General features: G+C 42.8%; 1 protein-coding gene across 1 annotated transcript in view; it reads right to left on the bottom strand.

Moving 5' to 3' along the window:
• Positions 1 to 16,347, bottom strand: part of ANOS1 (anosmin 1) — a 171,804-nt gene that overhangs the window by 42,336 nt on the left and 113,121 nt on the right. The window contains exons 4-6 of the mRNA XM_057719056.1: positions 11,367 to 11,589; positions 3,314 to 3,498; positions 793 to 922 (exon numbers count right to left, since the gene is read on the bottom strand). Of these exons, the coding sequence (XP_057575039.1) occupies positions 793 to 922; positions 3,314 to 3,498; positions 11,367 to 11,589 (538 nt within the window). The remainder of the gene's footprint in view (positions 1 to 792; positions 923 to 3,313; positions 3,499 to 11,366; positions 11,590 to 16,347) is intronic.

Raw genomic sequence — 16,347 nt, 5'->3', positions numbered from 1 at the left:
ACTGATGTTACAAGTCTCACATTAGTCATTAGTATCACAATGCATGCTTAAAATAAACTTAAACGAGCTCCCATGTAAGAGGATCACTGCTGATTAGTAAGGGAATAACCTGACAAATCACCATCCACGAAACTGGTCCTCGCTGATGAGCCAAGCTGACGTGTCATTAATTCAGAACGCACCCGGTCACCTCAACACAAGTGGAGAAATAAACATGGAGCTATTATTAATACCCAGCCAAATTATGTCCTTCCATTATCACAGGCGAAACTAACCACACACGTCACATAGTTAGTATTCATGGCACCCCACAGAGGTTTTAAAATAGCAGTGAAGTAGGAGCTGAACAAAATGATAGCCATGATAAAGTGACCCGGGAGGGATTTAACACCTGCATGTTATGAAACAAAAGAGATGAATTCACACTCAGTTTAGCAATCGTTTCAAGAAACCTGCACGGTCTGATGTGGCAGAAGCTAAGCCTTCCTCTCCAAACATTAAGTGAATGGCGCTCGATGCAGAATATATGGAGAGACCCGACAGAATGTCGTCATGGAAAATCGTTTCAAAGTTGAGAAAACGCCATCACGTGATCGTCTGCAGCCTCTCAGAGGTCAAAGCCCAGGGAACGGTCCTAATCATGAGCTCATGCTGCACCTTCAGACACACCTGGTCCCGTTCGCGAAGCACGGCACCTGTTGGCCAACTACACATAAGAACCTGGGGGTGCGATAGATGTGCCCCCCGCCCGTGGCAAGTTGGGGCGGTGGGGTGCAGACAAGCCACACTTACCTCTGGAGGAGCGGAAGTGTTTGCTGGGGGCGGTGAAGCCGCGGGTCCCGTGCACGTTCACGGCGGCCACTCGGAACTGGTACCACCTGCTGGGCCGTAGGTCGGGCAGCTGGACCCGCTCATCCGTGGTCTGAGGGGAAAGTCACAGAGCAGAGAGAACTGTCTCATCCTGACGTGCCCGTCGGGTCTGTTTCAGAAACACGCTCACGCATCAGCGGATGCAACACAGCCTTGGCCTCCCCCAGCCTCCTGGATGAGGGCAGAGATCCTGCTCAGTCCTGCTCAGGTACCGGAAGGGCTGTCGGGTTCCAGGGAATTCGCAGGGAGGGTTCCAACCGCTTCATTCCATGCATAGATAGTTCACCCCAAAGAGTTAAAGCTCTCTGGAAGTCAAAATCTCACGGTGACTGCTTGGGCTGTTTTTAAATCTGGTGACTAAATACAGCACTGGAGAGATTTCATCAATAAATTATACATACGAATGAATAAGCATATGAAGTAATTGTTACATTATAAGGAAAATGAAATCATCTTTAGGTTATAGAAGGAACATGCCTCCCACGTGCATGCCAAATATAATTTTGCAAGTATGCATGTGAACCCACACACTTACACTCTGGAAGTACATTGCAACCCAAGACTTTTTTGTTTTTTAATTTGAGTAAATCATGAAAGATCTGCAGAGGTGCGTGTTCCTGAAGGGTGAGGTGTGTTAATATATCTTCACCCAATAAAAGGTCCAAAGAAGAAAAGTGGACACTGGGACAAGGCCTCAGGTCTTGCTGTCCCTACAGCTTCGTCCCAAGATAGCAAACAACTTGACCATCTTCCCAGTGCCCCTCTTCGTCAAGCTCAGGGCAATATGCCCACTTCCAGCAATGTCCTAGAACAGACCTGAAACCTTGGCCTTGACTCCAAGGGGACAAATGCCTGCGCTCTGTGCCTCATCTGTGCCTAGTACCAAGCTCAGCTGGCGCTCCGTGGATGAAACTGGGAAACAGAACTGAGTTGAAACCCTCCTACACCTCAGTTTATAAGAACTTATTGAAAAGGACTGTCATGTGTACTTTAACATTCAAAAGAAGCTAAGCATCTCCAAGATCAAAGGAAGATGACCTCTTCAGTGTGGCTTTCTACCTCGTTTGGTAGGATTTGAGACATTTTCATCGACTTGTTTGTCTAGTTTTAGCATCCAATTTAAGGAACTAAAGTCAGCATACTAGCCACAGCATTTAGCAGACAGAGGAAGCATGTGGTATTAACTAGTGAAAACAGTAATAAAAATGATAGTGCAAGGTCTTTCCTCTCTCCAAAAAACAGGATATGAAAGAGAAGGGCTTATCATCAATTACTTTCATAAGTCTTCAAATTTATAATTTGGAAATTTCACAATTTGGAAAATTTACAAATGATATTGTAGCACCAATTAAGGGAGAATGCCATGTAAACCAAATATAACGTCAGGCCATATTCTGAACATCTTTATGTTTTGTTAAAGCAAAAATTTTTAACAAAATAGGTGTGGGATAGAATTGCTAAATTTACCTGACTAGTTTTTTTCCCTAATTTAAGATGGTTCTCTTAACATCACACTTCTCATTGATTTGCACGGTATTTAAATTATTTCAGTGTTTATCCTCTTTGAGATACTGCTGTTGCGAAAGGGACCAAATTCTTCTAAACACGTGAATACCAAAATTTATTTTATATTTACTGAAAAAAATCATGGGAATCTCATCCTTGGAGAAAGATGACCTGATCAACATCAGGAAAGAATTTTTCCCTATAGACCTACATGTGGAGAAGGCATTTTAATTGTTGAAAAGCATGAGGCAGTTTCATATTGAGAATTTATTCTTTTCTCCATCTGTGGAGTTTGCCTGCAGCTGGCAGTCCATTTAACAGCTCTTAAAAAGAAAGAAAATATTTTGCTTTTCACATCCACAAGACAGAGGAGGAAAAGCACTGGGAAGATAACCTCCAGGAGGGCTGCCATCCAGGTGGCCTACCAGTTGGTAAGTTGACCAAGAAGATGACAGCACTGAGGGGAGATGGATGAGCTGCTGGCCGCTTCCCACTGAGGAGTTTTGTGATACGAATCTTTCTCCAGCCATGAAAGTCTCGTGCAGAATAAAGGCTTACATGTGGGAGAAATAGAGAAGTCACCGAGATGATCAAACAGCACATTAACTAGTCCTACGGGTGTTGCATTTCCCTCACTCCAGTCGGTCTGACGTTTACCTCAAGGAAGTGCAGCTGTTGGAGGAAATAAATGTGAACACTCATTAGAAAACTGTCTCCCTTCCACACATGTTGTGGGCACATGACGCCAAGTTTCTCGTGGTACCAGGTTATGCCTACGAGCCTGTCCCGTCTTCCACTGACACGCAGGGCGTACGCACCTCGGATTGAGTGATTTCGGTGCTCAGGCTGTTTGGAGCGAGGCACAGCAAGCTACGTTTCCCTCTGTGGGTGTAGCAGGCATCACCTCAAGGGAGAAGGCAGGCTGTGCAGTACTAACCTGAGCTACTGTCTGCCAGGGCGTGGCATCGTCTTCACTAGGGTGGATTCCATAATTCCATCTTCTCTGCACCACGTAGATCACCGGCTCAATTGAAATGTTGAATTTTGAGGACCACTTAATCTCCAGCTGCCCGGACTGCAGTTCTGTGAATCGTAACTCCTTCCTGGGCTTCAGGGGGACACCTGAAACAGAACCGCGCCAGTTAAAACAGCCTGCGTGTGACCCAGACCACAGCGAAAGGTGACGAAGAAAATCTATGGAAGAGACAAATCTCATCTCGTGACAACTGATCCTCTGTTTCCTTTCTTTAAAGCAGATTTTCCCTGTCAGGGGTTCACATTTGAAATCTTCTGACACTAAGTTCAGTTTTGCTTTCCCATTTTTTTAGAGGGTCTACAGTGATTCCTGATTCTGAGCAAGGTAACCGTTAGAGCAATTCTTTCCTGTGCGTTCTTCCAAATAAATCCCATGACCAAGCTGCAGCACTGGAGGCCAACCCAGAATCCGCACGAGGGGACAGTCATGAGGAGTCTCGAATCCCTTTTCTCGCGTTACACGCTCCGTCTCTGCTGATAGATCGGAGGGTCGTTACAACACAGTTCCCGAGTCTCCTCTCCCCCTCTCCTCTCCATCTGAGCGAGTTTTCCATTTAAGGAAAACATTATAAAGCCCAATGCTCTCATGTGGTCAAATCTTACAAGAATGGTTTCCAAAGCATGGGTCTTGTGGATTTCCCAACTGATTGCTGGGCCCCTCTCCCCTATTGACTTACCATTTAAAATTGGAAAAAGATGAACGTATAATGTTCGGTTTTGGCACGAGTGAGTGCCTGGCTTCAAAAGTCCCTCACAGGTGTCTCATTTGAAAGTAGTTCATCATTTTGATTTCTTTCTTCCCCTACAGTGCATGCAAGTTGCTTGGTAACTGAAATATTTAAGAACCACGATTCAAAATAGCAGCCCTTACGGAAAGGGAGTTTTAAAACAAATTTGTAATACTAATAGGATCTATGAAACTCGCTGTATCAGGTAGAGTCTGTGGCGCCATGATGTCCAATGCCGTCCAAATCAATAACACCAGTTGCCACTAAAATCATTCTCTGCTGAGAACGAGCGTGTGCCTAAAGCACTGACAAGTCATTCGAAATGGTTTGTTCAGAATGCTGCAGTTCTTCTTCCATTTCTTAAGTTTGAACCGAGGAAGCTAGAAAATGTGCAAATACAAAATGTAAGATCTGATGCGTGTAAGTGATGTGGCTGAATTTCAACTCATTTCATTTTGATCTTAATCCATGCCAAATCATGTGTTGGGAATTTTAAGGTCATTAAATATTGAGGTGGACACAGCGGGATAATTTAACAACGGCAACGTATATCTGCTCAGAAGTTGACTCTTAAAAACTACTTTCTAGGGAACCACACTCACCACCCCTATTGCGTTCTCCATGTAGTTTTGCTGGAGGGTTGTATCTGTATGTTTTCTCTGATTCCCTCATCACCATATTTGTGGTTATTTTCTTAAAGTGGAGAAGAGGGATTCTCCTTTACTTTCCTGTAAAGTTGTCTCAGCTGATCCTTACTGTGACTTCATCAAGTGGGTGAGGGGGAAGTAGCTCCATTCTGAGCGCCAGGGAATTGGGTGCGAGGAAGATTCAATAAACTGCCTAGAGCTGTGAGCCACCTCTGAATTTCTTCCTCTGCATTTTCTGCCACAGTTTGAATTAAGAAAAGCCACTTAGAAAAGTAGAGAAAAGAAGTGGTTTTCGCAGCTCTGCACATCCCTGGGACATTGTGATTCTAAGGTCCTTGACATTCCTGGGTGGCGCGGGACTTCCCTCCTAGTCTCTGCTCCTGCTGTGCCCCTGTGCGAGTGCTTTCAAGCTCGTGTTGTAAACTTCTCTTCTCAGTGCACAACCTTACACGTACGCTTCCATGACTGGACTATTTCTGCTGAGCGAGTGACTCGCACATCTACCCCCAATCCCTTTCTGGGCTGCAGGACCCCATCTACCTGCTCAAGTTCCATCTCAAACGCCTCTCGCCGGCTACGCCCCTCCTCCTGAGATGTAGGTCTTCATGACAACTCTAGGCGCTTGGACTCCTAAGGGTTCCCAGGACCTTTTGTCTTGTGCTTGCACCTACCAACATCCTGTTTTTCTTTTGCAGAGTATAGTTTCAGGAACCCCTAAGTCATCCTGTCTCCATGGTGACCACCTGTTTTACGCACTTTCCTGTCTGGGCCCTCACCATAGCCGCCAACCCATCTCCCTGTAACCCAGTCTCTTTTCTCTAATTCCCTCTTCACCATATTTGTGGTTATTTTCTTAAAGTGGAGAAGAGGGATTCTCCTCCTCCTTCTCAGAACGTCCAAGTGCATCCCGTTTTCTACAGAATGGAGGGAGACGTCTCCACTTCTCACTCGAGGCACCCATCTTCACAGTCTCCTAACGGTTACCTTTACAGTTGATCTCCTGGTGCATTTTACAGAATTGTCACACACACTGCCTTTACACCCAGCTTTCCCACAAGCACACTGCCAGGCACTCCCTACTTCCATGGCCTGTTCATGGTGTTTTCTTTGCTCTGAAACCTCTTTTCTATTTTCTGACCACAGACCCTGGAATACTTCCAGGCTCAGTCCAAGTGCCACCCTTCGGAGCCACTTCCCCTAAACCTCCCAATTGGAAGTAAAGTTTCCATTCTTCTGCCCACTCTTCAGCATTTAGCTGTCGAAGTGCATTTAACTGTGTCTCTCCACAGCCAGCTCGTTTAATGTCTGTCTCTCTCCCCTACCGGCCTAAAGCCCCAGATGTCAAGAACCGTGTCTCCTCCATCCCCACCTCAAAATGTCCCTGTAGAGACCACTCTGCAAGAGCAAATGGTCCAGAACTGTTTGCTGAAGATGGAGCCCAACCCACTTTCTTTATCTTCACTCGAGAATACACCTGGGGAAGTAAGAGGAGTTGGAACATTTACACACGTCTTTGCGACAAAGCTAAACCCGTCTCTGCTTGAGAGTCACGGAGGGGAGGAAAAGAAGACTTATCACAGGCGTTCAGTGCCACCTTCTCTGGCATGTGCATCCTTTCAAGGGATACACATCTCCCTTTTCCATCAAGGTCCTATGGCTCAGACATTCGTTTACTTACTGTTTAAAGAGAAGATGGCTGCATAGTTCCTTAACCTCACAGAGCACTTTCTCTGAGACTTCCAAACCCACCCTTACGCTTGGCTCTCCACATATAACCCTCTAGTGTGAACGCGGCCACAGTAAATCCTTCAGCCGCGGAAGTGCCCTGAACTCAGTGAGCAGCAGCCCCAAGCTTCCGCATCCCCGGGCTCGGAGGCTGCAGTCTTGCATCTCACTCCTCGACCAAGAGCCTTCACGGAACGTGATGAGCATCAGGGTGCTGTCAGTTCAAATTCCTTCATCCCAGAATCTCTTTAATTATGATGTGCATGATATTGCAATCTGCATGCTAAGAAATGGTCCATCTGGTTTGCATCAGGGTCAGCTGGTTCCCCTGATTGGGAGTAACTGCAGTCCTCCGCTGTAATTGTATGCAGATGGGGCTCGGTCGGGGACCCCAGCCCCCACTGTCGGTCCTTAAACCATCCCTACGAGATCACTCCTGACTGCATAACCAGACAGGAGGATGGATCTGTCCTGGCTGTGGTTTTTATTAGGTAAATGACTAGAACCTTTTTTTTTTTTTTGAACAAATTAGTCATCTGAAACCTAAACTATTCTCTTAAAAACTTCAAAAATGCCATCGTATAACATATGACAACATATGACAATATAGGTTCATTTTTTTCTTTAAAGCATAACAAGTATTTTAGTGAAATTAAAAGAACAGAAAGCCAATGCTTCAAAAAATGTTGAAATTATACTGATAGAAAAATCAGTAAAGACAGACCATCAGCAGCAGTTGCAAATCACCACAAGATCCGGCTATTCATATAAAAATACTTGTCACACGTCTAGGTATGAAAATACAGCAAGATACAGTGTTCCGGTGATTCAATAATTAACCACTTCTTAATATCTCTCAAAGACAATTGTACTCAAGGAATTTGTGTTTACATCACATTAAGGCATTCACTGTGTTCAAAATGTGAAAAATTAATTTCTGAAAAGCGGCCCGTCTCTAAAAACCTGAGGTTTATATATTTCAACTACTAAGAGATTCATGGAGACATTAAATCAACTCCATCATCAGAGCAGATCTTTTTGGAAAGAAACAAACTGACACAGGATGAATTCCTGGTTAGCTCCTGGTGAAGAAAATGAGTGCTGTGTCACGGCCACAACCTGGAGGCCACAAACTAGTCTCACTCTTTATGTTTGGAAAACAAGTTCAGCTTTTCTCTTTCCCGCCCCAAACCAATCACCACAGTTGGCAGTGAGGAGAGGCAGAAAAGTCATAAGGCGTCACCTCTAGAAAGAGGATCGTCCACATGAGCTGTAAACCAGACCTGAAACAGGGCACAATCAAAGCAGCACCCCGGTGAGCTGGAGCTTGTGCTTCGCCAGCGGAAGATCAGCCTGCGAACTTCCCGCAACCCCACGAAGGTGTGCGTGTCAGGGAACTAGCACCTTCGGGGCTGCTTTCCCCACGCTAGCATCCTCAAGGCTTCCAGGGGGCTGCTTCTAACAGCCTTGGCTCGAAGAGTGAAGGGAAAACGCTCTGCTGTTTTCCTTTGTTCCAGACCCTAACACCAGCCTGTAAAGTTAACTCAGAGGCGTCAGCCAGAGACAGCTCTCACAGCATCACCCACATTAGATGCTCAAATATAATGCTGCATTCTGTGGATCATCTTTTCAAAACACACAATGTTTTTAAAATCTCAGGCTTGCAGCATAGAAAGCTCTTGAAGCTACAGAATCCGTACAGCCCACACCCCATCTCCCCTTCTACTGGGTTGGCCAAAAAGTTCGTTCGGGTTTTGTCGTATGACACACAAGACTCCAGATGAACTTTTTGGCCAACCCAGTCCAAAGGTGGACCCGGCGGAAAGGATATGTGTCTTCATGTATTTTTAAAATTTTTCGTTAACCCAATGAGCGATAAAAGGAAAAACAGGACAGGGGTTTTCACATACCACTTTACGGCAAAAGTTAAGAAAGTGATTGGTCCGCTTCAGCGAGTGTGTGTGCACGCCCTCCTTGACGAGGAACTGCGGGGCCGGGTGGAGGTTGTTGTCCTCTGATTCTGCACCCCCAGTGCTCACCCAGTACAGGTCCTAACCAGTGTCAGGCACTTCTCATAACTCCTAACAAACAGTCAATGAATATTTACTGAGCTGAAATGTGTCAGTACTTGTAGATCCAGGTGACATCAGTCCCTTTTAAACTCAAAATGGGGTTAAGAAAATGCTCTTTGGGATTTCCTATGAGACGATACTTTAATAAGTAAATAATGAATGAATGAAATGGACACGAAGAACTTACCGGTGTGTCCAATAGAATTTGGTTCTTCTCGAGGTATACTTTGTATCTCATTTAAATATCACAACGCCGCAAAGTAGTTGGAAATTAAGTTCAAAGAAAAAAAAAATCCCCATGTTATCCCCATGTTATTTATCACAATTGATAAATCAGTGATTGTATTAGATTTTATATTTTTGATCTTGATATGTGTTTTAACTGAGCCATAATAATACACTGGTACCCAAAGAGAGCTTCAAGTTTAGGGTCGTATTGCAGTAGAGCTGGGTAGAGTCAAAATAAATATGACAGGAGAGTTGGCCTGGTGGGAACGGGCATTGGATGTATTTCTGCTGCCAACCACCTGATGCCCTTAGAGACAGCCTGCAACCTCGGCCTCCGCACTTGTGAACTGACAGCAGGACTGGTCCAGCTCAACCAGCCATGGCGCTCTCTCTTCCTAAGGGAAATGTCTATACAGACCTAGAGTGAGCAGACAGAGGCAGGCAAGCTCATTTCACACCGGCAGTTTTGGGGCAGTAAGAGGGCAACTGTGAAGGTGAGAACGACAGTGACAGCTGGGCCTTCAAAGATTGTCAGGTTGATTTGCATGTGTGTTGCCTGGCCGGACACATGTTTTCCTCCTCACAAAGCCGAGCGCTGGGTCAAAAAGGACCCTTTCCCAGAGAGGCTGAGGCCATCGGCACAGGAACCCTCTTTTGGTGACTGTCAAACTCTCCCAGGACATGGAAGCCAGCCTTCCTTCAGAGAGCAAAGAAAAGATATCTGTGTGTGTGTGTGTGTATATAAATATTTATATATATATTTATATATAAATACATACATAAAAAATTTTTTTTCAAAATAATACTATATTATCCTTATGCTCATTACGCAAAAGTCATTGTCAGGTCAACAGAGTCTGTTTATTCTGTGTGTGGTTAGTCCTTCTCTGTTAGTGCCTCTGTCCACAAGCATCCAAGTCAAGACTTACTTGTAGTAGAAAGGTGACTTCAGCACTTGGAAAAAACCCATCAAATTAAGTTTAAATTGCAGGTATCTTTTAGTCATTAATCATTTATGTTGGCCCTTTATAGACTATTTCCCTGATTGTCAGTGAACCAGGCACACTTGAAATTCGTACTGACTCTTCACTGCTTTCACATGAAAGCATATTTTAATTTATATTGCCTCTTTTAACTGCCTTACTTTTAAAACAGAACAGGTTTTACAAATAGGTTTTCGACAATCATTCTAAAAGCATCCTAATTTTTATGGTAAATGCTAATACTTAAGTGGCAAATGATCTATAATAATAGGAGAGGTTTCGTAATAGTAGACTTTTAAAAAGTTAAATGGTGTTAGATTTGGTAGAAGTGATTTTATGTAGTTTATAATAAAAGGCATGAAAACAATAAAAGTTTAAATCCGTTAAAGAAATGTAAGTCTGTAAAGAAAGGGAGAGCAGCAATTATTTTGGGTTTGAGACAGTATTTGTGCCAGGTTTCCAAGGATCTTAGGGGGAAAAAATGGAAAACTGGATGGATTACGTAGATTTCAGATAAGAGTATTTCCAAGTGGGAGCTGGAGGAAGGTGGGGCAGGTATGTGACTTCTGGGAGACCTGAACTGTTATACGCGTAAGAGTGGACTTCTGAAAATTGCCAGCAAGCACATAATTCAGAACTGGCACTGCAGCAACATATACTTGATGCACGAGCCTGACCATGAGAGAGAGTGGAGAGAGGTTTCTCTTTCTACTTGTAATGAATAATGTCTAGTGATTGATTCTATTTTTCTCTTCAAATTGGACCCAAAAAAGTAACAAAATGTTGTGTGTCTCATAGTGTACTTTGATGGCATCCCAAACTGTACATAATACAACAGCATTGTTTGGCATAAAAGAAGTTCCTCACATTTACAGCAAGAGGCAAGGAACTCTTGCGTAAAGGAATTAAGTGCTCTAGAAACTGCCTGTGAGTGTAAACTGTGACGTCTGCTAAGCTGTGTGATGTGCTGTATCCCCGTCTTGGAAGAGGGCAGTTCCTCCATCTGGGATCTAAAGATACTAATCAAAATATTGAAAGTCCCTGCAAACACACTTTTGTTCTTGGATTATGCCAACAGAAAACCCACAATACTCGTGCATTTATTATGACTTTTTTCAAATGGGCCCCATCCCCAGCCTATTTTCCAAGGATTTGAATATATTTACTCCAAGGAAGCCAGCGGAGCTTCATTGATTTACTCATGTTGGAGTAATTCTAAAAGAATTCATACGATAGAGCCATTATTTTATAATAACTTTAAATGGAGTATAATCTATAAAGATACTCAGTCATGATGCTATATACCTGGAACTAATATTGTAAATCAACCATACGTCCATAAAATAAATAAATAAGAAGAATTCACATGAATGATTTACTCCACCCCAATATGAATTCACTGGGGCTAATTTCTATGGTCCAGGAAATATTTTCAGATGTTTGTATGTGGCACAAAGTAAATTTTCGTACAGTTCTGTCTTTCCTTGCAATAGTCACATCTTTGACACCCTCCCCCACACGCACACAGACCCCTGTGATGATGGAGGTCCCTTCACCTCCTCTGCTCCTTACCTTTGTACAGAGTCTTGGGCACCTGGCAGGTGTGTCCACATCCGTTGGAACAACACTTCTTAACCCCAGAGCACTCATTGTCCACTTCACAGCTTTCAACGCAGGCAGCGGCAAAGCCACTGGCTTTCTCGGGAGCCGGGCAATCCCCCTGCTTCACCAACAGGATGTACTTGAGGAACTCACAGCTGGTCAGGCATTCATAGTTCTTCTTGGGGAACAGAGGCTGGGAGAGAATAGGAAAAAAATTCTCCCGTTAAAGACACATGGCATCTGATTTCCAAGACGTCGGAAAGGCAGGTCAAAATTCTTACTCCATCAAGTGTTCCCTTGAATTGTTTACAAAATAAATGTGCTTGCTTTCTTTCCCCCTAAAGAAGTGAGATTTTATGCTAGTTTTCTAAAGGAAATATGACCCATGAGTTAGAATTTTACTTTTTATGCCACAGAGGTACCTGAATTATACACACATTCACAGATTGTTACATTCTAGCTGAGTTCTGATACAGTAAATGTAATGCATATCAAGACGTCAATACTCTGACAATTAAATACCAGGCGCATGGGCTTCAGTCGTTAAGAGTCCACTTGCCAATGCAGGGGACATGGGTTGGATCCCTGGTCCGGGAAGATCCCACATGCTGCAGAGCACCTAAAGCCCGTGTGCCACAACGCCACAATGACTGAAGCCCATGCGCCTAGAGCCTGTGCTCCACAGCAAGGGAAGCCATCACACTGAGAAGCCCGTGCACGGAAATAAAGAGTAGACCCCGCTCTCCACAACTAGAGAAAGCCTGCGCACAGCAATGACGATCCAACGCAGCCAAAAATAAATAAATAGATAAATAAACACCAGGGAAAGCTTTCACACTCTTAATTACAAAAGGTGGACAACTAGAAACACTAGCTAGAAAAAGTATAATTTCAGGGTTTGAATTAGAATTGTATATGCCAATAAAATTGATTGTTAATAATTACATATAAAATGTTAACATAACATGAATTGACTGGATTAAAGTAATGTCTCAATTCAAGAACTTTCCAGGTAAGACAGAAGAAAGGCCATGCTTTCAATATTGAAGTACCACAAATCTGTAGCTGGTTAATTAAAAAAAAAACAAACTTTGTAAACATTTAAAGCATCATCAGTTCTTAAGGCCTTATTCTATTTCACAGCTCATTTTTCTGTTAGCTGCTAGATGTGTTTCACTTCATTGGTTTTTGAAGTTCTAAATTCAGCTCCAAATCTAAGTTAGGAATCAAGGAAGCATGCAAGAGGATCTGGAACAATTATGGAGTTTTGGCCAGCTTTCCTCTTTCAACAAAATGTATACATTGCATGCACTGAAAGAAAATACTTTAGTTACCAAAGTCATTGGCCCCTGCCACACGGGCTGAAATTTGCAAGTAGAAATAATTTTATTAAATCTGGCAAGTGTTTACTGCTTGCTAAGTTAGCAATCACAGGGACTTAGTTTGCACTATGGTATAATCAAATCAGCTCGCCACAAACTTCTTCACATGTGAAAACGGAGTACAACCTGGGACTCAGAAAACAAAGTAAGGGCTCTCTGTTCACATCACTCTAATCATCTTTGCGCCAACGGTCAGGCCTTTGAATTGAGAGGGACAGGAAAGCAGAGATGCTGTCTGCTCCTCCTACTAATTTATTCACTGAGCTAATGGGCCAGAATTAAATACAAATAAACAAAAACAGTGGCGGAGACAGATCTGCAACATTTGTTCCCACTGAGTGTAAAAGCTGAATGATCATACTTAGCACAATAATTTGGATCTTCCAGATGATGTGAGGGTTGTTCTGTACAATTCAATACTTTTCCTTTTTGCTGTGGATTCAAAATGTGATTTTTTTTGGGTGGGGAGGGGAGAGGTGATTATTTTGAGGTCTGTGGAAAGAAACCGGGAAACAAACAAAAAGCTCCTCTCTGCACTGGAGCTTTCTAGACTGGTCCCTGAGCTCTCAGGGTTGCAGACGACATTGTGAGTATTATATGAGACTGGACACAGAGAAGTAGGCACTGCTATGCGCAGCTGGCTCACAACAGCTACTCAGCAGGACTGCACTCACGGATGTACCTTTTCTTGTCCCACTGCTACCCGTTTCCTGTTTAACATTTCCAAAGTCTTCCGTTGTTCTGATCAAGATGTTACAAGAGGCAAAGAGAGAGAGTTGGCTCTGCTGCTTCTACCTAGCCATCCACAAGTCTCCAACATACCTCTCAGCACTGAAATCTGCAAGGAGGGAACTGGGCCCCCTTGGAATTTATAAGAAAGAAATAGTCTTCAGTGTCTGAACTTGAAGATCATCTTACGAACGCATGGATTTGGTACGGGAAGCTCACAGAGGCGTTCTGCCGCACTGTTCTATTGTTTACATCTACTGAAGGCAAATTTTGATGCTATCAATTATCTTGGATAATCCTCTTGGATTAAGCTGAAAAATATTAATGGTCTGAATATAAATTAGAGAACATATGGTATCTGTACACAAGGTCTTTCCTCATGTCTTTAATCACTGCTTAATGAGAATTTACTGTTGAATGGAATAAGGACAAAAATGCTTATAGGTGACAGAAAATGAGGTGTGAATATTAATACTCTAGATATAAAGAAAATGTGTAAATGAGTCACCTAATTGCAAGTTGGAAATCCGGTGAGCAAATGTCATTTGAGTGCAGGGAAAGAAACCTCTGACCATTAAGCATGTTATATTTCTTGTGATGTTACAAGTTAATTACTCGTAGACTTGTCAAGAGGGATGTGAACATTTTAGGAAAGGTGCGGGTTACCCAAACCATAAGGAGTGCCATGTCCCTCAACTTCACAGAAATGAAAACACTCATGGCAAGAACAGGTTCGGATCCTAAATGCTGCATTTCTTGTGTATACCACTGCATCCCGTCTATTAAGGCAAATTATGACTTGCAAAATTCTGTAACTATAAGTCCTTCATAAAACTATTCATGTGAATAATTTCACAAGTCACACAAACTGCAATCTTTTGCCAGGTCATTGGCATCAGCTTAAAATTTGGAGAAAACATAGTTACTATGCTGATTGATGTGTGTGTGTGTGTGTGTGTGTGTGTGTTTTCTGCCCCGATCACATGCAGAACTAAGAACAGAATGGTCTTCAAAGATCATGTATTTTTCTAGAGTAGTCAGTGCCCAAAGGATGTCATGATGCATCCAAAGCAGGGCTCGAAAACGCAAAATGGTGAAGGAAAATGCCCTTGGGTGCAATGGATTAAGGGGAAAATCCTTCATATTTTAATTACTATTCTATACAATATTAATTAACTCTTGTAAATCTCTCCTACATCCCATCTGTTAGTTCAAAACCAAACTGTGTTTTCAGTGCCTTCCCTGGGCAACATGCTAAGCTCAATTTTCTCCCGGTAAATGGTAAAAATGAAATGAAATAGTAACAATAGTAGGTAACCATTCTTGGATGCTTTTAAAAAAGATACTATTATCTTCATTTTTTTTTGGTGTAAAATGGAAGGTATTGTACAACAAAATAACTTGTGCAGCAGTCATGGAGTGATGAACAGAAACATGAAATTCAGCACAACATTCATACATGGAAATCACAGAAATGTGAGGCCTCAAACATGGAGAACACTCTGCGTTTGGTGTTTGTTTCAATTCACCAGAATCGCACATGGGCCCAGTCTCAATATACAGCCTTTGCAAAGAGCCAGGGCCTGGGGGTTCTCTCCTTGCTCCAGCCAACACGCCACGTGTGCAACCTTCGGTGTGGATCCCTAGAGCGAGCTCTCCACCGTCATCACCACCATCCCCGTCACCCTCACCACTGACCAGCCGATGAACCGGCTGTGGTAGGTCACGGCTAACAGCCATGGAGGGTCTCCCACGCCCTCACGTCTACCAGCTGCTTCCCTAGCTCACCCCGCCCCACTTATTCCTCCCCAGGCCCCACAATCAGGATTATTTCCATTTGACGAATGAGCAGACAGAGGCTTAGGGAGATTGTAATTTACCCAAAAATCACAAACAAGTTAAGAGTGTGGGCCAGCGTTTTTCTAAGGGCTGCCTTGGATCTCAGGGTGAAATTAGAAGGTCGCGAAGCCAGTAGCTTTCAACTTGCTTCCCTACTAGGATCACCTGGGGGCTTCTAACACCCCAGAAATATCCAGGACTAGAGCAGAGGGGAAAATGCATACATATATATATATATGCATTTACACACACACACACACACACACACGAGGGTGAGTCAAAAATTATCTGTACTCTAGTTATATTAAAATTTCTACACATTCTACAGCCTGTGTGTGTGTGCATATATGCACACACTTATATATGTGTATACGTGTAAACCATATATATGTAAATCAAAAGGGCAGTTACAGTCCAGGAATATTGATAAGAATGAAAAACACTGAGACATACCTTGCACTACTAAACTTCAAGAAGAAAAACATAATCTTTCAGGTATCTAGGTAGAAAAGGCAAGTTGATTATGATGGAGAAAATAAGGTTTCTCCCAGGTTAATTCCTCTCTATAAAATTTAATGTGTGAAGGCAATGCAGCAATGACTATATAATAACAAAGGAAATATATACATAGATATATAGATATATATGTAACATCAGCTAAGTTGTTATTCAAATAAATATGTGACAGAAATATTCTGAAAGACATAAAGACTCAGAGAATTCAACACTCATGAGCCTTTCTTGCAAAACGATGGAATGGTAAAATTCAGCTTTTCCACAAGTTAACAGAAATAAAGAGGAGATGGGCTAGCACAGCACACACCCCCAAAGAAAAATAAAGCATATGCTTATATATTATGTGAGAAAAAAAGTTCGTGCAAACCAATTTGGACTTCAGGTATAATAGTAGGCAAAGCCTGTCGTGAATCATCTCAAAGAAAATGGTATCTTTTTTTTTTTGGTGAAAAAAAAACTTTTAAGCTCTTTATTGGAGTGTCATT

The sequence above is a fragment of the Hippopotamus amphibius genome, chromosome X (genome assembly GCF_030028045.1).
Source record: "Hippopotamus amphibius kiboko isolate mHipAmp2 chromosome X, mHipAmp2.hap2, whole genome shotgun sequence".
Taxonomy (NCBI): Eukaryota; Metazoa; Chordata; class Mammalia; order Artiodactyla; family Hippopotamidae; genus Hippopotamus; species Hippopotamus amphibius.
The sequence above is the reverse complement of the archived record's forward strand: the minus strand, read 5'-3'. Positions and strand labels throughout refer to the sequence as shown.